Genomic DNA, 26426 nt, shown 5'->3' on the forward strand with positions numbered 1-26426 from the left:
ACAAAACAGTTTACAATAAAACTATTTTATTAGCATTATTTTGCTTCCATTATGATAAAACAGTTACACAATAAGACAACCCTGTTGTACTAATCTAATGTCAGCTAGCACCCGATTGCTTGATGTGTTGAGAGTAAACCTTAGGATACAGCAGTAATTGTTCAGTAACTGGCAAAAATGCATTCAATTAAATTAGAGACATAGTCCCACTTAATTCAAGGGAATCAAAAAAGCTGGTAGAGCATAAAAAGAGTTGTCTGTCTAAAATGTTTCAGCAATCAAATGAATGAAAGAAATAGTAAATTAAAGCTAAAAGCAAAAGTCAGAGTAAAACATTTTCTGAAGGTCCCTTTTCTCCTTTGGTGGAACAACTAAGAACTTGGTTTCTCCATTGTGTAAATACTGGATTATTTTATGTACACCTTATATACCCATGCAACTACACATCCTCATTAAATTCAAACTCTTAGAAATTCGTAACTATTTGGAAGATTAATGAGAATTATGTACTACAAAGAATCCCATCCCACATCATCTACAGACCTGCCGGAATATATTCTTGAAGTGCACCGCATACAATCCTATGTTGTATGGAATCGAAAAAATACCACAACATTCTAGTCCTACTCACACATCCTCGTTAGGTCGTCAATGCTTCACTTTCCACAAGAAAAGAATGAAGAGTGTGCAGTGAAGTGTGGTATGACAAGCCTAAGGATGTGTGCATAGGATGTTGTTATTGGAGGTATAACAAAACCTATTCCTCCAGCATAACAGCTGTGGTGTCAAACACACCAACAATAACTAGTCATTACAACTGCTATCTGGCTATTAATCTAAAATCAATTAAGAGAGGATGTCAGCAAAAATCGAACATACGCCGGCAACAGTCGAAAAATCGAATTTTCTCATATTTTAGCATTAGGAAGACCTTGATGCGATATAACCCGTGGTATACTTCATTTGCCAAAATATCGCTTTATTTCCGAGAAAAACGAGGAAAACCAATTTGTGCATAATTGACCCTCTGAGAGAGCCAAAATATCATCCAACTTCGAGTGCCTCGCGTGCCTTTGCAAAAATGTGTATGGACTTGATTGTTGAAAAACTTTTTTTAACATTGTCTTGGCTTTAAATCTGTTAAATTTTATTATTTTCCAATAAATTTATGTTGGCGAAAAATTTTTTATTACCAAGTTACTTTGGCACGTCATCAAATATAAAGAACGTTCAAAAAATATTTAAACCATGTGCTATATAAAATAAAACGTCGATATTTAGAAATTGAGAAGTTAAAACAATGTTCTAATCGTGAGTAAAGTGATTGTTTTGGGTATTTTGATCTGCGACGAGTAATAAGGGTTTAAAGTTGGAGAAAATTGCTATACTTTACGAATACGTTTAATGGTGACTGTTCTAAAAATCGTTTATCAGCCAGCGATATGCGGATTTTACTTTCATATTTTATTTTCTTAAAGCGTAATGATTGATAATGACTGTATATTAATATCCTTTATGGTCCAATAAAGCCTACTTCTAAAGAAGCTAGAACGTATAAGGATATTTTCAGTAGAATTCGTCTTTGTAAATACGAACGTGACATGTAAAGGTGTGACGCGGTAGCATCAAAGGCCACACCCACTTCTTTTAGAATGCCGCGCGTTCACGAACTTTGGGTAACGCAACGCTGTTGTTGTTAGTAAAGGCACTTGACTCTGGAAAAATGCTCCTTTATTGTGGATAATTTTAATTTTATTAATCCATCTTTTCAAACTATGTAGTTTTATAGTATTTCAAGCTAGTAGTTTGCTTTTTTTTTAATATTTTGCTCTTTAAAGTGCATATGACACGAAAACATTTTAATGTTAAAAATGTGTATTCTATTGGCATGAATAAGAATATCACAGTTAAATTTGTTTCAAAAACGTATTTCTCTAGAAATTCAAGAAAATTTAGCACATGTTGTGACGTCATTTTGTTTACAAGTCTCCAAATTTAGTTGCAAATACACGAAATTTGTTTGAATGCAGAATCTTAATTTCGGGTAGTACACTTTTCAGTTTCCCACCATTTGAAGAGTATTTCGTAAGCTATCAAATGAAGCTGAATAGAATATGCCTTTTGTTGTTATTTTATAAGAATTACAATTTATATTTAGTGCATTTCTACCGAATCTAGAGTACGTGTCAACAAAATGACGTCACAAATTGGGCTTAATTTTCTCACATATCTCAAGAAATAAGCTTTTGAAAGAAATTTTATTACGACATATTTATTATTATTAACAAACTATACATTTTAAACGATGAAATGTTTTCGTGTCATATACACTTTAAGGAAATATTTTAAATTTATTTGATCGTACCGAACGGCCGCTTTTTCTTCGAAATTTCTCCAATTTTAAATCTCCATTACTCGCCGCAGAACAAAATACCCAAAACAATCACTTTACTCACGATTAGAACATTGTTTTAACTTCTCAATTTCTAAATATCGACGTTTTGTTTTATATAGCACATGGTTTAAATATTTTTTGAAAGTTCTTTATATTTGATGAGGTGTCAAAGTAACTTGGTAATAAAAAATTTTTCGCCAACATAGATTTATTGGAAAATAATAAAATTTCACAGATTTAAAGCCAAGACAATGTTAAAAAAAGTTTTTCAATACTCAAGTCCATACATATTTTTGTCAAGGCACGCGAGGCACTCGAAGTTGGATGATATTTTGGCTCTCTCAGAGGGTCAATTATGCACAAATTGGTTTTCCTCGTTTTTCTCGGAAATAAAGCCATATTTCTAAAAACGAAGTATACCACGATTTGTTTTGGCTATATGTCTACCTTATACTTGAATATAAGCGAAATCGATTTTTTGACTGTTGCCAGAAAATTTCGATTTTGTTTGATTTTTGCTGACATCTACTCTTAATGTTAAAACTTATTCACTATCAAAAACTAATTTCTATTTAAAAAAATTGAAGATTAATGTAAATTTGTCTTCATTTTTTCCCAGTCATTCACACAAGGAATGATGAATAGTAATGGTACGTTTTTTACCAATTCTCAACTTTCACATCCCCATAATCCTCTGCGTCTTTGGGGGGTAACCAGAGGGTAAAAACCCACTTACTTTGCTGAAGGCTGATCAGACAATGTTGACAATACCTTGTTTGGTATCCAAAGGTAAAATGAAGAAGTAAAAAACAGAAAAATATAGAAGCTTGAAGACATTTAACTAAGGTAAATTTTAAACATTTTTTTGTAAGTCAATACATTTTCTGTAAGACCAAAATTCTTGATGATCTGTACATGCAAAAATAACTTGGAATAAACTGATAATCAGTATTGTACAGATAAAAGCAGGTATAGTATAAATTCAATTAAGAAACTTTTCAATTTGGGACAGTTTTTTGATTAGTTACCCTCCAAAGATGCAAGGCATTATGGGGATGTGAAAGTAGAGAATACATGAACCATCAGACAAATGTTTTCCAGCTATCTGGGTTTTTGGCTTAAAATAGTAATCATCAATCAATCAAGTTGTGATCAGGATGTTAAAACCATGAAAGTAGCCTATATACGGTTACCTATATCCAACCCTGATGTCTGTCTACATCATGTATTAGTGGGTGATATCATTACTCTAGAAGTACCAACAAGGCTGTTGTCTTATTTATTCCTAATCTAATTAACTAACCCCTGAATTGCTTAATCTTGCAAGTCCATAGACAGACTGATATCTGCATATAATTGGTTTCCAATATGTTAGTTAATGCAAAAAGAATACAGAGCTGGATGAAAAGGTCCACAAGAATGTTAGAGAAGCTACAGTTGACTCTGTTGATAAATGCCATATTTTGGCATTAACTCCAGCTTGAAGGAAACTTCAACTCTATGCCGCAATAATCATTATTAATGGTATGGACATTGCAATATTTAAGCATGTTCATCTTCAGTAATCTAGGATAAATCATTACAGCCTTATGTCCTATGAAATATATTATAATTCTCCTATTTACAGTTCCACTGCAATGCCCAGCATCTGTTGGTATGCATATAGTTGTATATATTATGATTTACAGACCACTACTACCATCTACATCAAAACCTCCTTAAAAAACTAACTAAAGATACAGAAACCCAGTGCACTAGATAACAGCCTCTACTACTGCATCCAAATTGTATCTACCTACTGATGATGGAGATATTTATATTACATATCTGTTAATAATATATTACAATACGTCTTTTCTCTCAGCGCCTTTGTACAATCTTAAATTGAAGGTAGTATGTAGCTTATTTAAGAAACCTGGAATTTGTTGTTAATTGTTAGGTCATAATTAAAAATCTTGGATTTAAATCACATTATATGATATTACAAAACAACACTGGACATTTAGCAACTTAACCACTAAATCAAAATTAAAATTCAAGCTGGCATCTGCATAATTATGTCTGATCATCTCTAATATAAATATATGGAGATTTAGGCAAAACATCAATATGAAACTTGAAAGTTAGCATACTAAGAAAACAATCATGAAATTTAAAAGTTTATATGTAAAAAAAGAGGAAAATGTAATAGTTTTGCTTTGAGGCAACTGTCATTAGAAAACAACCATAAAACAATAAGGAAACAATAGCTTAAAGGTTTGTCAGATAAAAAGCAAATCTCTGTATTTCTAGCTTGACTTCAATGTGCATGTCACAATGTGTACATGATTGTGAATGCACTTATATTAATACTGCATAGCCATTCCCACATGATATTATAATGAAAGTACAACAGTTCCTTAATCCATACCCATTATAAAACATACTTGACTGTTTTTACATTATTCCTCATTCCCGTGGCAACATACTAGTGTCATGCAAGGTTACTCCATCTCAATCTAATGTCACATGAAGTCACATGATAATTTCCAACTAGTGTCACACAAGGTCACTCAATCTCCAACTAACGTCACACAATCTTCACCTGACCCAGGAAGTCTACTGTTCATAAATGCTAATCTTGGCTTCAATCAACTTGTGTAGTGTGGTGTGACAGACTTATGGTCCACTACCTTCCTTGCCAGTCAGCCAGTATGTCACCATTTTCCCTTTGCCTTTAACAGTAACTAACCCACGGCAATTGAAGGTGAATCCACGTGTTGACAGGATGTCATAAATACTTCTGGCCACCTGACACAAACAACACAATAAAGGTTAAGTCACACCTTAATGAGATAGCACAACATGTATGTGAGGAGTAGCTGGTTACCACCAAGCATATGGCCAGGACATCCCAACAAGATGTTGGTACCTTGTGTAAGTGTGTCATAGTAATGAGCAGGCTAACTACCTGTACAGAGTCTGGTTTTCCAGTACTATACATTCTACTAGCAACATTGACTGTATCACCCCAGATGTCATACTGTGGCTTATGTGCACCTATTACACCTGCGACAACTGGACCAAAGTTTAAACCTACAAATAAAGGGAAAAACTTCAATGTTAATCATCAAAGAACTTGTTCAATACAAGTTTGCAAACGACAGTATGTTTTAAAAGCTGTTCAGGTTTCAAGACTTAGACTGCTTAGGGACTGGAGCCAGTCAGATTGTTCTGTTTTCATTCAGACCAGCTTGCAATATGATAACAAAACAATACATAAATAGTCCACATTAACTGATCCTACAACAACTAGCTCTTCATATGCTAAATATACTGGCTGATGAACAGCTGATTCATTTAGAAGATGGTATCTAGATTCTTAACAACCTAGAGAGTCTACTACTAAAAATGTATATTCCATCAGACTTACCAACTTTCATTTGAAAGTTATTGAAGGAATGAAGGTTAATGTCTTGTAGCTTCTGTTTCATAGCCATTGCAAAGTCTGCCATTAGTACAACGTGGTTGAGGGTTGCTAATTTTTCCTGCAAACCAGGAAACCAAAAGAAAAAGTGAGAATACTGTGATACCCATTCTTCTAGCATGTTACACCATGTAATACCACTCACTGTATCCAATCAAATCATTATGAAGTTGAATAATAAATAATAAAATAAATGCATATGGCCTTCAGCCTCATGAGTTACTGACTCATAGCCCATTGAAGCTAGACGACTAATTGGTAAATAGCCAGCTGACCTGTGATTCTGGCTTGATACCAGATGCTGCCATGTATGTTTCTCCTATTGTCTTGATCTTTTCTATGCAGTTGAAACGAGGTTCTGCAAGTAGCTGATGGATAAACAAGCAGTGATGATCAGGAAATGATGATTTTAAAATAAACATATTATGCTTTTCATTCCTGTGTCTTACCTCGTCAAAATCAGCTAGCATTTCATTTAATAATCTTAAGCATTCTACACCTTCTCCATTTGCATCCAGTTCAGAGTAAAACTCTGAGAAGTTGCAAATGTTGGAAAACATTACAGCAACTTTGTCGCAAGACTGATAATACAAATCCTGAAAAAGAAAAATGATATTCCTCTAAATATAAGCTTGTTGCTGAAATAGATAATAGACTGCTACTTAGCACTAAGCATAAGACTGTTGCTATGCAACAACTATTATCCTGACAGTTTGTTGCTAGGAAACAGGTTACTTAGTACCTCATTCTTCTTTGACTTTTGGTTGAGGAAATGCTGTGCTACATGGACAGGTAAGATATTGTACAGTAATTTCTTATTGTATTCTCTTAGTTGTTCCATTTCTTTCTTCTCCTCAGTGGCCTACAAGAGAAACACCCATTGATAGTTATAAATTAAAAGCATGAGTACTGCCATTCATTATATTATGTATTAAATGGTCTCCATGCAGTCCAATTGAGAAATAATTGAATGAGGGAAATTCTGAGGACTGCCAAAATTGGATAAGGCCATAAGTTGAGTCCAATTTGGCAGTCAAAGAAATATTTGAGTCAAATTGTTTCTTACTTGTACAGCATGGAGTCCTATTGGCTATTAATGAAATAGCTACCTATTAATTCATATTAGGTAAAGAACTGTCAAATTATAAAATAATTGAACATTTACAGTTACCTATGGGATTAATAGGTAGCAACAATCATATAAGAAATGATAATGATGATGTTCATTGATCATAGAGCAAGTAAATAAGGGATTGACAGTGGATGGTGATGGTAGATGATCGTATGATGCTGCTGGTGATTTTGATGGCAGTCATAAAGATCATATGAATATCAGGAAAAAAGTTACTAACAAAAATAATAATATACACAATACTATACACACCTGGAGCTTCCAAAGGAAATCCAGTCTTGCTATTTGTTCATGCTTAAAAAGAAAAATGATACAATGAAACAATGCTCAACCACCAGTAAAATAAAAATATGAACTATGAATGTTTGTTAACAAATAATGTTATCACAGCAGCAGGGTTTATCATTAACTGCCAGAGTTATCAATGGTAGTTTAAGGCAGAGAATTTGGCTCAGGTGCTATAGCATTCTCTGATGGCAGGCAGGCAGGCAGGCAGCTCTAGATACTTACAAGATATCCATGACCAGTCAGTGAAATTATGAACATCACAACTACTAGAATAGAAAGATGAGTCCAGGGAATAAAATTATCCAGCCTGAAACACATAATATTCAACTATCAGACTATCTATGGTTCCATAGTTAGGATAGACTTTTGCATAGCATTATAAACTTACAGTGCAACTTCTGTAATGGGAGTCACTTAGACTAGTTAGATAAGAGAGCCAAATAAAATGTAAATGAAAAGGCATTCTAATTTTTGGTTGTCAAACCAATCAGAAACCTAGACTGCAGATGTTAGACTGCTAGACTGCAGTTGTAAACAGCTAGATAGCCCTTGAAAGGCTAATGTTGTTTTTTTTTTTTTGCATCTTTCTGTTTAACACCACTACCCAAAGTTGGAATGTACTGTTTTTATTCTACAATTCAATTGGTTCTCAAAGTCTAGGTAGCCCTAGTCATAGTAGTTGCACTGTTATAATGCAAAACATTATAACAATAATAAAAAGATTAGAAAAACAGTACTTACAGACAATATTGTACATCATCATGTCGACTAAACTGTTTGTGAACAAGATCATAGACATAAACCAGTATTATATATATCACTGACATAAAGCTAAGCAAGCAGAGCTTCTGTAATGTACTCAGTTGAAGGAATACTGCACATGCTATCATTACTAGTGCTATACTGAATGTAAAGTACTGTGGAGGAAAGAAAACAATAGTATTAGCACTGGATTTCTAAGCCAAGAGACCCATAAACATAGTACATTGAATAGTGTCTGATATGTAGGTCAAACTTTTTTAAAGGTAAGGAATGAGTGTCAACACTGGTGAAGGGTGTGGTGAGGGTAAGGGCTGAGATGGTAACCCAGGGATGAGTGTCAACACTGGTGAAGATTGTGGCAGGGTAAGGGCTGAGATGGTACCCCAGGTATGAGTGTCAACACTGGTGAAGGGTGTGGTCAGGCAAACCTTTTACACCTCTCACCCTTGAGGAGCAGCATCTCTGCCTTTAATAAGATCACACCCTTGACCTTTGATTTTTAAACTAGCATGAAGGAGAAGAAAAGATTAAGTACCTGTGGATAGTCACATGAGGCATTTTCTGGATTAAGCGGCAGATGATAGCACTTCTCAACACTAGAACCATTGACTGTTGCATTGACTGTTTTTGGAGTTTCACATCCAAACTATAAAAAATAGGTATTATCTAGAGTTACACATTATGTCAATCAATGCAGCCACTGGAATTGACTTATTAGAAGTACTTACCATGCCACCAATAGATGCAATATAAAGGATGAATATCAGGACTGATGCAATGACATGACAAATAACACGTGAACCACAGATCTTAGTGGAGATGTCTTTCATACATCTGGGGAATGACTGTCAAGACAATACCAACATTATTTAACTATTAATGATATAATACTTGCTAATATTCTACAGTTCTGTATTTTTTACTGAATCTATATTTCAGGCTTGCTTGCACTGTTTTCCCTCATTTTAGTTCTAATCATTCCCTTGAGAATAATTCCTTTACTTAAACACCATATTTGGGACATAGCTCAAACAAAGAATTTAATCCAAAGATGGATAGAAAGTAGTTTCAAATGGGAAAGTAACACAGTATATCAAAGCTGATAGAGGTATTTTAGCCATGTTTATTCTGAAACTTACTTTGAACTTCTCTGAAATGATCAGAATATATACCACAGAAAAGGCTACAAAAGCTGTCAAAAAGACTCCCAGCATTATTTGATTCCTGTTCAACAAACAAAATGAAGTAATTATTTGATACTTGCATTTATAACTGGTATTACTTTAGTTTTCTGGGAAATATAAATAATATTAACTAATAACTAGACAAAGACAAATCATGACATTCATGACTGCTTTGATAAACAGGACCCTTAAGTGGAATTCAGACAGTGAGAGTGCATTATAGAAAGAATGCAGTGAGTGCCTATTGTAGAAATAACTTTAAAGAGATTAGTGGGAGGACATACCCCCTGCAACCCCCCCCCCCCCCCCCCCCTCAGCTTAGTAATTGCTTATGGGGAAAAAAACATTAAATAGATCTGCAAGCCAGGAAATAGCTAGTACTGTACCTTGGTAAAACCATGACTTGGACCAAGACAATGAAGATAAATATAAGGAATATACAGGATGAGTAAGACTTGAACATGTGGTCCTTCTCTTGAGAGTACTATTAGCAATAGAATGTATGGCACAGCAGTTAATAACATTAATAATGTGCATAATATTCAGTGTCTCCTAATAAAGCAATAATGCTATCACACTTGTTACAGTGCTACTGAAAAACCGTGGGTACCTACAAATATTTCAAGAACATTTCTTAACCAATCAGAAGCATTACTGTTATCTTTCCATTATCTTGTGGTTAGAAATTCAATTCTGATTGGCCAAAGAACAATAGAACATTCCTGGAATATTCCTAGGTGCCCACAGTTTTTCAATTAGCACTGTAACTGAAGAGGGGCTGGAATATGGTGAGGGTAGCGCTCTACTCTCTTTTTAGTTTTGCTTTGGTTCTTTTCCAATGGGTCCTTTGTAAAAAAAAACTTATAAATCACAGTGGGCCCATCTAAATTTCTCTGCACAAGTGCAGCCATTGTCCAAAACAACCCAACTTGAGACATCAACAAACATTATACTAAGTAAAAACATTGCTTACTTTTTCTTCATTTTCTTCATTCTTGAATGTTAACACCAGTGGTCTTACATGTTCTTTACGTAACCTAAAAATAAGAATTGGTAAATTGAAATGCCAATCCCTCTTCCATAAATGGGTGGGGTTTATTGGAAGCTGACAACATGTGCAATACTGAAGTTTAAAGATCTGCCGCTGATAATGTTATTGTTACTGTTGTTGTTGTTGTGCTGCTAGTTTATTGCTGCTGCACTGCTGTTATTGTTACTGTTGTCGTTGTTGCTGTTGTTGCTTCTGTTGTTTTGCTGCTGATGTTGCTGTTGTTGTTGCTGTTGCTGTTGTTCCTGCTGTTGTTGTTGCTGTTGTTGTTGTTGTTGCTGTTGTTGCTGTTGTTGCTGCTGATGTTGCTCTTGTTGTTGCTGTTGCTCCTGCTGTTGTTGTTGCTGTTGTTCCTGTTGTTCCTGTTGTTGTTGTTGCTGTCATGGTTGCTGTTGTTGCAGTTGCTGTTGCTGTGGATGTTGCTGTTACTGTTTTGAATACTACTACACCAGTTTACATGTAAAAGCACTTTAGGGTTCCTTCTTACCGATCAATGCTTCTGGCATCAATAGAACTTCCTAAAAATTCATTGACTTCATCTTCAGTGTCTTGCTTGGCAGAAGAAAAACCAAGCCTAAAAAGATATAATCATGATTAGTTTGTGCAACCTAAACACTTATAGATTAAACAATCATTAAGCCACTTACCTGTCTTCAATCTTGTCTTGATCTTTTTCTCTTTTTGGTTCTTTAAAAATTTCTTTCTTTTGTTGGAAAGAACAGAAAATAATTAGTCGGGTATGATTATAATAATTATTACAATAACGCTTGCAATTTTGCACAGTTCCCAGCAGGAGTAGTTGTGTGCATATCAATATATTCTTTTACAAAAACATTTCTCACCTTCTGTGACATTAAATGCATCATCATCATCATCATCATCATCATCATCAAACATGGGAAAAGAAATAGAATTTGATTCTACTTTACTTTGCTGCACAGGTCATTACATCATAATTATCACACTCATTACATACACTAACATCTGTTCTGGCTGTAGAAAACAGAATTACGTTTAAGGATATCTTAAATGCTATATCATGAATCTGAACAGTGGTTTCAATTTCCAATAATAACAGCCCCAAGCTTGAAGTTCAATATTCTTTTTTCTCATACAAACAGATCAATACAATATACACCTGATACAAACCACACACAATCCCAATACCTGCCATTCCTTTGTCTGCCTATGATCACTATCCTTTCCTGTCTTACTACCTACAAGCAATGAGTCAATCACACACAGGAACATTTCAGAAATAAAATAGAAAAGTTCCAAATAAGATACTCTGACAATCTGTGCACTGGGATTGTTTAAAAGTCAAGACTATTAATATTGTATACAGCTGTATTTCAAAACAAAGTTGGAGAAGATTTTGTTGCATGTTGCATTTCAAGCCCAAAATACACCATGGGCATTGTGGATACAATCACTAAAGGTCATAGCCATATATGGAATTTTCCCAGACTCTGCATATTTTTCCAGCATATATTTGTTGGTTTCTATTTGTTCCTCTGCACTGACATGGGTAAGCTTGATAAGTATTATACATGGGCATAAGTACAAACCTTGACTGGATGCTCAGCTATAACCAAGTAGGTCTGTATGTGATACTGCTTGAGATATGCACTTCTTTCTTCTCCATGTCCATCTTCTACTTGATAATCACCATTCAAACAGCTCAACACATCCTTGGTTATATGAACACGCCTACAGACAATAATCATTATAATATACTAGTTTTTAACTCTAACTTTCATTGATAATTTTACATAGTGTTTTAACATTATGGAGGGCAAAAGTACTGTAGTTTTGATCAAGTTACTGTATTAGTGTATTATAATGGTAACAAAATTCTACCAACAACTGACAGGAACATTAAATTGCTTTGCTGTGATATAATTAGGATCTATATAGCCTGTATTCTGGCATCAATTATTATTCAGAAAGTTGGATGAAAGCATTTTTAAGCATCACCATATTCATAATCAAAATTTGTGAAAATTTCGTCACTGTTATCAAGCACTTATATGATTTAGCAAGGTTATGTTTTTTCTTTGGTGATTTTGAAAATATTTGCATATTTTCTTGATATACTTACCCTGGTAAGCCACCAGACTCCATGTGATTGGCTATAGTGACATCATTAGACCATACATCATACTGCCATTTAACCAATCCCAGAACACCACTATGCACTTTACCCTGGTGAATACCAACCCTCATGTTCAAGTTGACCTTTGTTGCATCACGCACAAACCTACACAGTAAATATCATATATAGTTATAGTTAGCATGCCTTATTAGTGTACCTACGTGTGGCTAGTATTAAGCCAAGATGTTATACTACTACTTACGAGATAGCATCAATCATAGCTAGTGTAGCAAGTATTAAGCCAAGATGTTATATTATTACTTACGAGATAGCATCAATCATAGCTAGTCCCATCTCAATACAACAGTGAGCGTGGTCAGGGCGTGGCTCCTGTAATCCAGACACACAGTAATAACAGTCTCCAAGAATCTTGATTCTCAGGCAGTGATTCTCCTGTTGATTAGAAACCACAGGTATTGATTTATAAATTTGGCTCAGGGATTTTATTCTCATTCAGTTTTGAAATGATAGAAGGTCATGAACTAGCTGGAGATCATGAAGTACTCTCAAAAAAACAAAATAGTGCCCGACTTCGTTTCAGAACTATGAAAGATTAAAGATGTCTTAATGAAAATCTGCTTATCAAAACAATGGAATGATGTCATCATGATGAACATGTGCAAACTAAAATTATATGTACAAAGGATGTGCGTGAACAATGCCCATGAATGTCGTGTAAAAATGTAAAAATTAATGAAATATTGTGATAAAACCTTGCAAACGAATTATGCTCAAAGACTAAAAGACTGTGTGTGCAGGAGATGTACAGATTGTTAGAATAGCTTACCACAGCCAGTTGATCAAATCTTGCATACAACTCATTGAGAGTCTTAATAAGATTCTGTGCCGTACACATAGAAGAAAGCACAGTAAAACCTTCAATGTCTGCAAATAAAATGCTGAAAAGTAAAATCGTAAAAATGATCATTCTTAGTTTATTTATTTTCTATTACTTCTAGTGTCGCCAAACTCAAAGGATGCAAATGTTTGTGAAAGAGGCTGGATACAATCAAAATCTATCTAGTTAATTTGTTGTATTGCAGCACTAGATCACAACAACACTGGTCAAAGGACTTCATGCATCACATCCTTTGCTCTATTGATATAAGTAACCTAGCTGTCTGATAGGAATATTTTCCTCAGCTCACCTGACATTCTCATGTTTTTTGATGTAGATCTTGTGGAATTGCATGTTTTTGGACCTTCCAGTTTCAATATCATCTTTCATCTCCATGGCAACATTCCGTGGAAGAACAGACAAGAGGAGCCGTTCCTGTGAGCAACATTAATCAATTAATAACAATCAACATTAATCTTACTACGAGTATAGACAAATGTGTCCTGGATATTAAGAGCCAGGGGCTGATATTATTAAGGGTTTGAAGGTGCACCCTTTAGACTATCAATTCTACTCCTTATTACAGGTATTTAAAGCTAAAGCTGCACAGAACAAAGAGAAGTCAAAACAGACATGGAGATCCTGAGGGTCGAACCACAGACCTCTAGCTCCAAAGACCGCAAACTAACAGACTGTGCTAAGCTTTCTCCTTACTGCAGTTTTCCACATACCACAGTAAAAAACAAATTTCTGCAGCTTGTAACTACTGAGTTTGCAGAATGTTGAAAACCGCTGTAAAGAGAGTGAGATTGGTGACATTGTTCAACCCAAATGATGATCATAAAAAAAAACAACCCAAAACTAGAATAGAGGAAAGAATAACAGATACAGGTATGTCTTTCCATGCTCCTAAAAATTACCCATTACATGGATGATGCCTTGACTTAGTAAATAAACAGGAAATAGTAATAAGAGTGATTTAGTTAATAAATTATTTAGTACCTGATTCTGATTTTCCTTCTGACTTGTCAGTCTTGACTCAATGCATCTTCTTGTTTCTAAGAAAGCTTGTCTTTGAGAGATTTCAGTAGGGTAATGTGTGAACACTCCAGTCAGGTTTGCACAAATAAAAAGAAACAGATTGGCTCCCAGCTATAAAACAAAATTTAACCTCAATGTTAAAGTAAACTAAAGAAAATGAAAAATTCACTATTACAGCAATACAAAACCAAAATGAATAAAAATGATTTTCAATATGTCATTAATGATTCCCAAGAACATGAAATAATAACAGTACTAACTGCTGTTGATTCATGACCCATGACTAGCAACAAATAGAAAAAGAAACCTAAGTTAAAATGATTGATTTATTATTGCACAAAGTAATGTAAGACACAAGGCTTCATGAATATGCTTTATCTTCCAAATGCTATAATACTTAATACATTCGTAACTGTTGTCATCATATCTGTCATCAGAATAGGATAATGAGAATAGACCCCTTGCAGTACGATGGAATGCAGTTTCTAATTCTCATGAGATTGAAATTCTTTTGTTTTGACCTTCAAATTGAGCTCCTTTGATGTCGCATGCAAGTGGTCTATAAGACAGGGATGTATATGGTCACAGCATTTAAGTCAGGAAAAACCCTTACACAGATAAAGAATAAATGTCTTAGAAACTTCTTGGAAATGTTTGCTAATTCCAAATGAAATGAAACAGATTTCTTTGCACTTCATTAAATAATCAGTTGTTGTATCATCTACATATATTAATTATTATTTTCTGAGCTTTTGGATTTGAGATCCACCATCAGGGAATATGGTGTTACAAATGAAAAATAACTAAACTAACATGGCAATCCAAAAGAAAAAAAGTAACAATTAACTGTGCAGGCAGGAAAAACCTATGATGCCGCACATTAATAGACATGAATCGAGACCTGATCATGCACTGAATTCCATCGACTGGCAACAAATCCGGCTCAATTATACTCAAAAAGAAATTTTTCTTTTTAATATATTGTCTTTTAACTATATGATAGTTTGTTTCTAGCAAAAACTCATAATATGTTATTAACCAAAGTTCAAGGTTTAACTTAATAAAAATATTTTTTAATCAATCAATACCAATCAAGGTTAGTAAATATGCCATGCTGCAAATAATTTGGAATATATAATGTGAAAAATGAAACCCTTTCTTTAACACAGGAAGTTGGAATTACATTCATGATAATGAAAAGAAAATAGGAATTAAGCTTTCTTTCAAATTGCATACACTTTGGTTTGTAAATATCTATAGAACTTTTTCTTGTACAGTAAGTATAGAAACTAGAAAGAAAGCTTGCTATTTGTTGATTAGTCTGGGAATATGCCAGCTATCAACACCTGCTTTAATTTATGCAGCTGCCTTTAAATTGAAAATTGAAAAAAAAAAAACAAATATTACAACTGAGTGAAACTAAAAATGCTCTCATTCTTTTTAGGCATACATCATAATTGCATTATAATTAATAATACAAGCCTGTAGAACTACCCTGTTTTGCAATTACATGTGTCATTATCTACATTCTATTTTTTGTTCATTATTTTGATCATTCAACAATATTCAACTTTTGCTGTTATAATTAGTGTAGTGTCTTTAATATTGTTTTCCTCATTAGCAAGGTTTTCTTTCCTTTACTTCTATAGATCTTTTCATGGGAATGGTCAAATTTCACATTTTCTACATTATTAATAAAGGACCTATATTAAATAATTTGTCAAGTACTTGGCATGATAAGTGACATGTACCTAAGCTAGAAAGGCTAGTTTTAATTTGTTGCAGCTGAATTAGGCTGTGCATCCTTCTCATTTTTCTAAAAAGATCCAACAATCTGTCATTTTGGAAATAAAAGTAAAAATAGAGTACCATTGATATGTTTAAGTTTCAAACAAATAGTAAGAATAGTTCCTAAGAGAACACCACATGTCAGCCATGACAGAAAACACATTCAATTACCAGTATTCATAATACTGAAAATTTTGCAAACACAGAATTTATTATTTCTGATTAGAAACTTTACAGTAACGATCCATCATAAAATAAAAATCCGAGCTATTATTATTTGAACGAGAAAAGATTGAGAAAACTGAAAACCAACAAGAAAAACAGATGAAAGATAAAAAGAAATAAACGGTAACCTGCAGTCAATTCACCCACGGACCAACTCACCCACGTCAATTCGCCCACGCCCATGCCAATTAATATCTCTTTAAATTGGGTTCTATACAATCTGACATTATCTTATATCTTTTTTTTAAGAAGTACACAACCTGAATTTATTTTTATTTTAGATTAAGATACCTCCTATCTGCAGAATACATAATTATTTTATAGTAAATTATCATTCACAGGAACTATAACATACTTTCAAAAACACATCCTAAAGCAATTATCTACAAGACAGCATCATTGCGTTCATTCTTAATGCTTCCTTGATCTTGCAGCAGCTAGACATTTTTTGTAAAATTATTAGACTAACACTGTAACAAATAGTAAGTTTACACCTGCGGGGGCCTGTCTGTATGAAGGGTTGAGCTATCATAATATATATCTTCCTATCTTCCTATCAGCAGCCAGACATTTTTTGTTAAATTATCAGACTAACACTGTAACAAATAGTAACTTTACACCTGCGGGGGCCTGTCTGTATGAAGGGTTGAGCTATCATAATATATATCTTCTTATCTTGGAATGAGATAAACTTAAACATAGCCATTGGATAGCCACTACATTAAAAGGAAGCAAGCTAAAATAAGATATTTTTACAAGAAGCTCTAGAGTGAAGGCTTCTGATACACATGCTGTGTATACCATTGATTAGTGCACATATACATGAAGTCAAGCCAGACATCATGGAAACATTGAAGGTTCTACTAAATTTATTCATAAATAGTTTTAATAATGTAGTGTTTTTTATGTGACCCATGCTCACTATCAATCATTGTTTAATAGATTACCAAACATAAATTATGTTTATATAGTGTATATATATATATATATATTATATAGTTTTCATATAAATAAATGTTCTTTATAGACCTTTTGAAAATTGCTTGAGTGAGCAAAGGCTCCAAGTCAAGGCTGGACTTGATGTGTTCATACGTTTACTCTGTTTTATACAGTCCATCCTTAACTTTGAACCATTATTTTGGGTCACACAAGCAAATTTTAAAAAAGTCTATTACTATACGACAATTTAAGCTCTCTCGACAACAGGAATTAACAGTTAGTGTGGTTATGTTAAAAAATGTTTTCAGTTTTTCATGGGACATTTTGAAGTAAATAAGTAACCATGCTTTGAGTTAACACAGCTGTACTAGCCATAATCAGTTAGGAGCAGTCTTTAAACTATGAACAATGAATATAGAATGACATTTTTGGACTTGATATCATAGGAACCAAAAAATGGCAAATATTTGGTACATATTTGCATGGGCTTGACTTTTACCAGTCTCATCAAAATAATTACCCAACAAATATATGCCAGCGTCAAAACCATTTAATCCTTACATCCTCAAAAACATAAATATGCCCACTGTCAACTTCCTAAATGAAAATAATTACCAAACAAATGTATGACAGCATCAAAACCATTTAATCCTTACGTCCTCAACAACATAAATATGCACACTGTCAACTTCCTAAATTAAGTTAACAGGGAAACTAATATATCTGGCAGGAGATTGAGATTTTTAATAACATTTTTTTCAAAACTGTTCATCATTTACTAACTGGCATAAATATTTAACCATTACTATATCAAATATCAGAGCCCTAGATTGACAACATGACATATATCAAGGGAAGTTCCATAATTACACTATATTATCTGGTAAATAATACTTATTTCAGTAACATATTCCTGTTCCTTTACAGTTATTGATAGGTGTTTTCCAAAACCTTAGTTCTCAACTGAAGAATTTGGAACTAAAAATCCCTTATGGATAGTGGATGAATAAAATAATTGAGTACTATTGTACTTTTGGTGCAGGATCTTTCTTAGTTAACCCCTTTTGGGTTGTTCCTCCTGCACCTTTCCACTTCTTTCTTAAGTTCTATTTGTAATTCTTTGCTTTTTCATGTGTGGAAAAATAAAAACCTTTGAAACCTTTGAAACCTATATATGGCCATCTTTTTATCACACACACTCACACACTACTGCTACTTCAACCATTCAGGAAGAAAACCAGGTAGCCAGCCTCTGGGATTGGTAAAAGGTTATTCAATATACATATTTGGGCTTTTTATATCTTCTAAATCATATCTACTAAATTAAATTCTGCACACTATTGAAACCCAAGTGTACAAATAGGCTCCCATATTATCAAAGACATAATAAGAATAACATCTCAAAGGCTAGCTGTCTCAATAAATAATTCGTTCAACGTTTAATGTATGCAACCCATTCCTTTTCTATCAGGGTGACACAGGGGTAACACTAGAGGTGTGGTTCATGCTAAAATAAAATAATAATTTGTCCTCAAAATTATATTTGATGAGTGAATTTTATAAATATTAATTGCATTAAACATGATGACCACCACCCTGTTCTATTAGTTAGTGTTCCAATAATTAATACCCATACAAATATATTTTTAGTATAATTTTAGACTTGAACATAGACTTCTGCGCACTTCCATTGGTCAAGCCAACAGTGATTCTGAGATGATTATCACTGCTGTTTTTTGTTTCTCTGATATTCATGTACGAAATTATACTAAAACAATTATTCACCTCAGGCTCGGTGACTATGGTGAATATTCACTTGAAGACTCCTGGCTCTGTAAATAATCACTTTGCCTTCAGTAAATAATTGTTAAATATACCTATTCCTCTTTCAAAAAGGGGAAAAAGGATGTCACTCTAGCTATCAATATCACACTGTGCCATAATGTTTTTCCAATTTAAATTAAAGGTACTATATATAGACTTTTACCCCAGCCCATCAAAATACCTACCATGGAGGGGGTGGATGATAACAAAACATTCATTCTTACTAGTCATCCTTATCTTCAAGAAATCAAATGATATGTTTCTATTATTGATAGGGAAACAAAACCTTCAAGAAATAACTTCTTGTGTGTGATTAAATCTTTATACTTTAAGCCTTTTTTTCCTTAATATCATCTCAACATCTTGGAAAAGATTCTCTGAAACTGTTAAACACATTGATGACTGGCAACTTGTCCTTATATTTTGCATTCATTCACTCTCGCTAAACCAGTAACATAAATGTATAACATCATTGGTATGAACAAGCTGCCAAGGGTCAAATTCCACATGATATTTATAGCCTAAACTTCCTTTCCTTGGTGCCACCAAAATAGATATTTTCTGTACATATTCATTACCTTTAATTTGTACCTATAATACATTAGGCGTCAATGTGTATGTATGAGGAGACCAGATTCAATATTTATTTACATATCTCAATAGGTACAGAGTATTGCAGTAATACACTGAAAGATCTATTTTGAAATAAGAAGACTTCATGCTGACTTTTTAAATCATGTCAATAAATCTAATCTTTAATAATAGTTCACCTTTGATAAGAATGTTGAAAACACTTCCATTAATAACTTTATCTGTTCAGAATTAATGAAGGTTTTAAAATGTTCTGAATTCCAATTCTTTAATTTAAAATATCAAATTATTTTACGGGTTAAGAGTATCTTTATATGCTGGTTTTATTTCTCTTTGCAAAAACTATGAAATTCGCATATGTTTTTTTAGTGAACAATTTGACATGTAAAATGTTAGAATGAGACTTTTAAAACCCAAAAAAATATTATTACTTATAATAATTGTCCTGGTGAGTGTAGTGCTGAGAAAGACTGTTGTTGTTGGTGACTGATGTTTCAACAACCTGAGTGAAAGTCATCTATATATCTTCAGACTCCAGTGAAAAAACAAAATATATTCAGACTCAGTGACTATGGCCAATAATAACATTCACTATGCCTTGTTAAATATTTCTGAATGTATCTATATAAGCATTATGAGTATTGGAATAAACTGCTTAGGAATTTGTTCTTCTATCATCTGAAGTTAAGTTTAACAAATTGGGTTGAAGGAAATGAGAATATAAATTTCTCCACATTTACCAGCTTAGATTATGTGAAGCATGTTTCATTTCCTGTTTGAAGATTATTCGATAAGGCATTAAGATTATGAATGACACAATTGCGTGTTTAAACTTAATATATGTGAAAAGAATATAGCAGATTCCATCGACGTCTGTCAAATTTCCATAAAAAAACACTAAAAAATCTATATTAACCTACAGTTGGGGATAATTTACCTAATGACTTCTGAAATACAGGCATGCAATTTCACATATTCAAATCAAAGCTTGAAACATACTTATAAATGGCTTCAAATGGTTCAAATCAAGCATTCATTATACATTTCTCTTGCATTCTTATCCATTTGTTTTGTGATTTTTGCTACTGGCATCTATTAAACAACCACATTCTATCCTACAGCTGAGCTACTAATGTGTCGTTTTTTCAAAAAGATGTTTAATAGTCCTTCAAAGCTAGATTGCCTGTAAGCTACTAATTCTAAAGATCTACTAATAGAAAGCAGATTCTTTATATGCAATATGAATGGAACTCTAATGGCCTTAGGGTTAGACCATCATCCATGGTCTATAAATAAATACAGACCTTGGAAAAATATAAAGTCAGAAACATACTGTTGAAAGTAGAGTACTATATTCATTATTAGTTCATGACTTATTCCATTGTGTATCAAAAACATAGTTTTTCAATCTATTCATTTTGTAATATCCTGAAAAAATACAGATTATGGCTTCTATTGGATCAATTGCAATTATCTCTTAATGACTGCATTTCATTGGTTAAAATAACTGAATAATGTTAATGGATATGTGAATTGATATCACACCTAGGAAAATCAATATTTGGGGATGGAGAGCATCCCTAAAGCAATCAAGATTCTATGTATAAAGGAATATATAGAGGACTTGTATTCATGAGTTAACCTACAAGAAATGTTCAGATCTTTACACTATGATTAAGTCGACAAGAAAAGAGATTTACTCTTCATAGAAATCCTTTGATCTTCTTAAACAATAACAGCAAAGTCAATAGGATAAAAAAAAGCTCTCATCAAGCTGCTCAAAATGCTTTTCAAAATGATTCCAAAATTTCCATATATTTTAAGTATCATTTAAGCTTATGTCAGTCTACAATACTCTATTTACTATAGATTAATATTACAGACTTCCCTCAATAAGTGGGGAATTTAATAATACTTATTGAGAAACATCTACGTTCTTAAGAAAAGAAATTTTTCAGCTAAATATGGGTTTCAGAATGTAGTGATTATTACCATGATAAGAGCAGGTGATTGAGTAAAGGAAGAAAAGACTTCACAGAAAACGTTTCTGAAAATTCTGTTTGAAATTACTTGAAAGAGAACAATTTCAAAAATATGTTTTCTCTTAACAAATAGGATTTAAAATCTGAAATAAAAAAGACATTATACATTAAATTTGTTATGGTAAAAATGTGCAAAGAAAGTACCAGAATCTACTGTTAAGAAAAGTGCTAGGTTGCATTCTGTGTAGGCATATGATTTTTTAACATACCAAATTTTAAACCAATATTATATACATATAATAGCCAACAATTTAATGAGCGAGCTAAAAAAGCATTAAATTTTAAATAAATTAGTATTTTAGTCATCTCTGTCAATAAAGAAGAGTTTTCAAAAAACATTTTTATTGGTACACACTGTAAGTAATAATTTGCTTTATTCACATTTAGGGGAAACTATAATAATCATTCCATAACACTGATTTATTATGCAAATAGATGTGTATGCCAGTAGGCTTTGAAGGTGCCAGAGTAAAAGATATTCCTTCCAGTTGACTACTAACTATCTTACTCAAGTAACTACAAATGCAAAATGCATTTTTCATTTCTCTGATGTAAAGAAACCCATTCACTTATTATTTCTTGGTCAATAGGGTGTGACAACACTATAATGTATTTATAACTATTCCACAAAACTACCATTAAAGTAAATTATGAACCTCATCAATTTTACAACTTGAAAATTGGAAGATAAAATTTTGTGAATTATTCAACCAATCCGATTCCTTTAACTTGTACACAAACCTATTTTAAAAAACTATTCCTAAACACTGTACATAAACTAATCAAAGAATTAGCGAAGCATTTAACAATAGAAGCTCTTCCTTATCTTATTGGAATTAATTTTCTTCTTTTATGGTTCGCTAATGATTTTTCGCTATATTGAGTGGAATATTTGATGCAAGATTTCGTTTAGAACAAGAAATGAACAATACATCATTAATATTCACATACGGTACTAACAGTAATATAAACATCGCTATTATTTTTACACCAATGAATATTATAGTGTTAGCGTTTTAAAATATAATGAAATCTAAAAGTATCAGGTAGTTGATCAAGTATTTCATTTTCTTATGCCAAACGTTATTCTGCTGGTAAATGACAGTTGTATGGAAATATTGAAAAAGATCGCGTACAGGCCAATAGATATAAATTTCTTATTTCTAGTATGACACCAAATTACATATGGGGAATTGAAAAAGAAATTTGTCGAAATGCATGAGCTGTTAATGTCTTTATAGATGAAAAACGAATTCTGCTAGCAAAGCTTTGTCATTCAAATTTTGCAATCTACCTCCCATAAAGTGTAAATTACAAGATAGGTCCAGATGAAACAAAAAAATATGAATATTCCTCTACATTTGCATGTTTTGAATGCCTAGAACTTAACTGGCGACATCAGCCAGATTTCCTTTCTATTCTTTTTTTAGATATGAACGAAGCTTCCCACTTTTTTCCCCCTCTTTCTTATTTTTCGCCTTCCCTTTATTATTTTTCACTGCCGCTTAATAAGACTGAAATCTGCGACTTGTGAATAGCATATACAAACAAAACTACAGCAATGGAAAAACTAATCTCCGGAAAAGATTGAACTCGTATTCTAGAGAATCTTAAAATAAAAATCTGCATTTTGAATCGATTGAACCAGGGGCAAAAATGCATTTTCTTTTAGATTACATAGTAATGTGATAACATTTCTTTCTTTCTTTTTAGATATACGGTCGACAGACTATTTGAAAGTATCAGAAAAACACAAATAGGTACTCTCAATAACCTTGATCGCTCGAAAATATGAAATGAATTTTTGACAACAAAAATAGTAAGCGTTTAAAAAATAACAGATCTTGTAAAAAAAACATTGTAGTAAATAAGTAATCGATGTCAAAAAATATATCGACAGGCATGAAGTAGACGGTCTTCAAAAAGGAGTGCATATGATTTTTTAAATAATTGATGAACGATGGAAAAAACAATATCGGGGATAGAAATAATAACTGAAACATGCGTAAAACATATTCTGAAGAACCAGGAGAGTTAAAATATAGGAATATATAAAATATTATTTACTTACCAATCGTGGAAGATTTGGATTATCGCTGTTCTGTGCAGCACTTGCAACTAGGTGAATAGTAAGAAGTAGGCAGCCTCCAAAAACAGCAATCCTCATCCGAACTGGGAGCATCGTATATGTCATATAAATGAAAAATATGGTCACCCATACCCCATCGGTTGGCGAATTGTATTTCCTAGAATCGTTGCTTCCAACAGGACAGAGTACAGAAACAAGTACGATTCCACATGAAAGGGTTAGCAAAGCGTATGACACCCATCTAAGTTGCTTTTGGGAAGAGTCGGACATTTGTTTATCAGATGAACCACTTCGATTGACGATAACCGCCAGAACCAGGTAGACAACAAGAAAAGCAATCATAATAAACCCCTCAATGTTATCGCCTTCGTTTTCCAGAGAAAACTGGAAGATCACAAGAGCAATGCATAGAACTATTAATATAAATACCAGCCAGCTTGCAAACTTTTGATTTAAGCGAAAAATGTAGCGTTGATAGAGACTTTCTAGTTTTTCTGACTCAAAACGTTTGGACTTCAAAACTCGTGTAAACAATTTCCAATGACCGACAAACGAATCATCGGCATCCTCGCCTTCGTCTTCGTTGTTGTTAGCCTTCTCAGCGTCTTTGTCTAATTTTGATCCGTTCTTGACAGATACAGTGAGTTCTCCATTCGTATTATCGGCTGCAGCCGTACTTCTGTCTCCTTTAGCCATATTTACAGATTGTATGTTGGAGTCTTCTACACCAAGTTCAACACTTTTAAGTCGAACTTCGCCTCCATGCACACCACTGTCCATACTCTTCACACCACTACTTTCTTTCCTCTTGGTTGCTATAGCGTTATTTTGTTCCTTTAAGTTCTTATTCAAATCACTCTGTGATGAATTAGGTCTTGAAAATGTCGTTTGAACCTCCTCTTCTTCCCAAGCGCGTTTTGATGGCGTCGAAGTCTTTCTGGTTGTTGTGTTGCCCACGGCATGAGTTGTCATGCTCAGAGCCCCGAATTACCAATTCATAGCTTCACTTAACCGCTCATGTCGATCTAATGTGGCCAAATATTCTCTTTTCACACGAATTCTTTGTAAACTAAATGACACAAATTACAGAAGGCCGTAGCAACGGCGTATCGGGTAAGCCGAGTCAGCTTTACCTTTGAAGTCACTTGAAAATTTCACTCAACAGAACTTCAGGCCGCATTCAAAGGCCTTCTTATGATCCCATACCAGTTGGTTTGTACTATAAATCCAGCTCAAACGTTTCCTTGGGGGTGATTTGGCGTTTTTTTGGAAGTAAAAGTCAAATTTGTGGCCGTAAATCAGTCAGTTGGTGGATCCAGGACAACCAAAGGAGCCGAATAGTTTATTTGGTCACGTGACCTGAAACAGACGTGCTAAAAATAATTACAAAGAAAGAGTCTATCGACTTCTTATATATGTTCTGGTAAAGTCGTGAATAAAACAGGGTGTGATTGGAATAACAACGTAGAAATGTCCAAACAGGCTTTTTAAAAGACTTAGGTTTGATTTGTGTAGGGCAATAAATTTTCCCACTTTTTTTGCAATCAAGACAAGTAAGTGACGAGATCCATCTAGCCAGCAGAATGATTTTGACAACGATAAGAACCGGCAGATTTTTTTCAATCTTTATTTAGCAAATTCCCGTGAACCAAAAACTGATTAAAAATGTAAGAGGACTAATGGCAAAATCCTAAAGGATTCCCCAAAACCGGAATTTAATTTCTAAATAGCCTTTTTTTGTTTGTTATACTAATTGAAGGTGGCAGAATATCATTCGGGCACCAGGAACGGTTGACCCTCTATACTTACTATAGACGTCATGATAGCCTGCCATCTGGACTCAAGTTCCATTAAACTCTCAACAAAATATTAAAAAGACAACCATGTATGCATCTATGAAGCCATATCATCTTATTCTGTGGTAGTTTTTCGTCGTGTCTTTGGCTGTACAAAGCCAAACTATTAAAGCATCGAAAGACCAATAATGGTGAGCATATATTAAACTACGATGCAAAAACCGTTATCTGAGTGATTACACTTTTAATGAGCCTCTTTATTTCACAGCACCGAGAATATAAAACATTAATTTGCCGGCAAGCAGAAAACCGCAAGAAATACAGGGTCAGAAGTGACAAATGTAACTCAAAGAAAATGAACTGGATTACTTTCTGTGGGCGTTGACTAAAAATGTCTCTTGACTTTTACGAACAAAGAAGCTTTAATATAAATATTTCTAAATGTTTGCAAATAAACCCTTTTGTTACAAGTACCTAAAGCAGTCAAGAAACAGCTTTAACTGGTAAATGGGCCGGGCAGTGTAAAGTCACATCAGCTTTAATGGCCATGAGATGGCCCGGATCAAACCGCTAAAGTTCGGTTCTATTATGACGGTGCGATTTGATCATCACCACTGCAGCGAGAATCACTTATCTGCATATCATTTTGCCACAATTTAATTTAATACAATTTCTATTAGAATCTACTAGAACTTGCAACCAAACCGTAGTTCATTTGCTGGTCGCGAATTTATTTTGTACAGATTTATCTAAAGGGGATACTCCGCCCGGTATTTCGACCCCATATCTTTTCATATACCTTCGCCTAAAAAGATAACCCTTT

General features: G+C 33.6%; 1 protein-coding gene across 1 annotated transcript; it reads right to left on the reverse strand.

Annotated features, from left to right (window-relative positions):
* Positions 1 to 9: 9 nt before the first annotated feature.
* On the reverse strand, positions 10 to 25150 carry LOC116306816 (adenylate cyclase type 5). Its single transcript, XM_089038660.1, has 23 exons — positions 23790 to 25150; positions 14271 to 14420; positions 13579 to 13703; positions 13218 to 13329; positions 12696 to 12823; positions 12377 to 12535; positions 11844 to 11985; positions 10923 to 10981; positions 10763 to 10849; positions 10201 to 10264; positions 9614 to 9711; positions 9183 to 9267; positions 8772 to 8888; positions 8579 to 8689; positions 8023 to 8198; positions 7504 to 7588; positions 7246 to 7287; positions 6604 to 6723; positions 6311 to 6457; positions 6137 to 6229; positions 5808 to 5922; positions 5346 to 5470; positions 10 to 5185 (listed from the first exon to the last, which is right to left on the reverse strand). The coding sequence occupies exons 1-23, from the start codon at positions 24777 to 24779 to the stop codon at positions 5054 to 5056; spliced, it is 3462 nt and encodes a 1153-aa protein (XP_088894786.1). The 5' UTR covers positions 24780 to 25150; the 3' UTR covers positions 10 to 5053.
* Positions 25151 to 26426: the final 1276 nt, after the last annotated feature.

Source organism: Actinia tenebrosa, unplaced genomic scaffold (assembly GCF_029948245.1).
Source record: "Actinia tenebrosa isolate PJP-AT-01 unplaced genomic scaffold, QUT_ActTen_1.0 PGA_scaffold6__47_contigs__length_16458017, whole genome shotgun sequence".
NCBI classification, from domain to species: Eukaryota; Metazoa; Cnidaria; class Anthozoa; order Actiniaria; family Actiniidae; genus Actinia; species Actinia tenebrosa.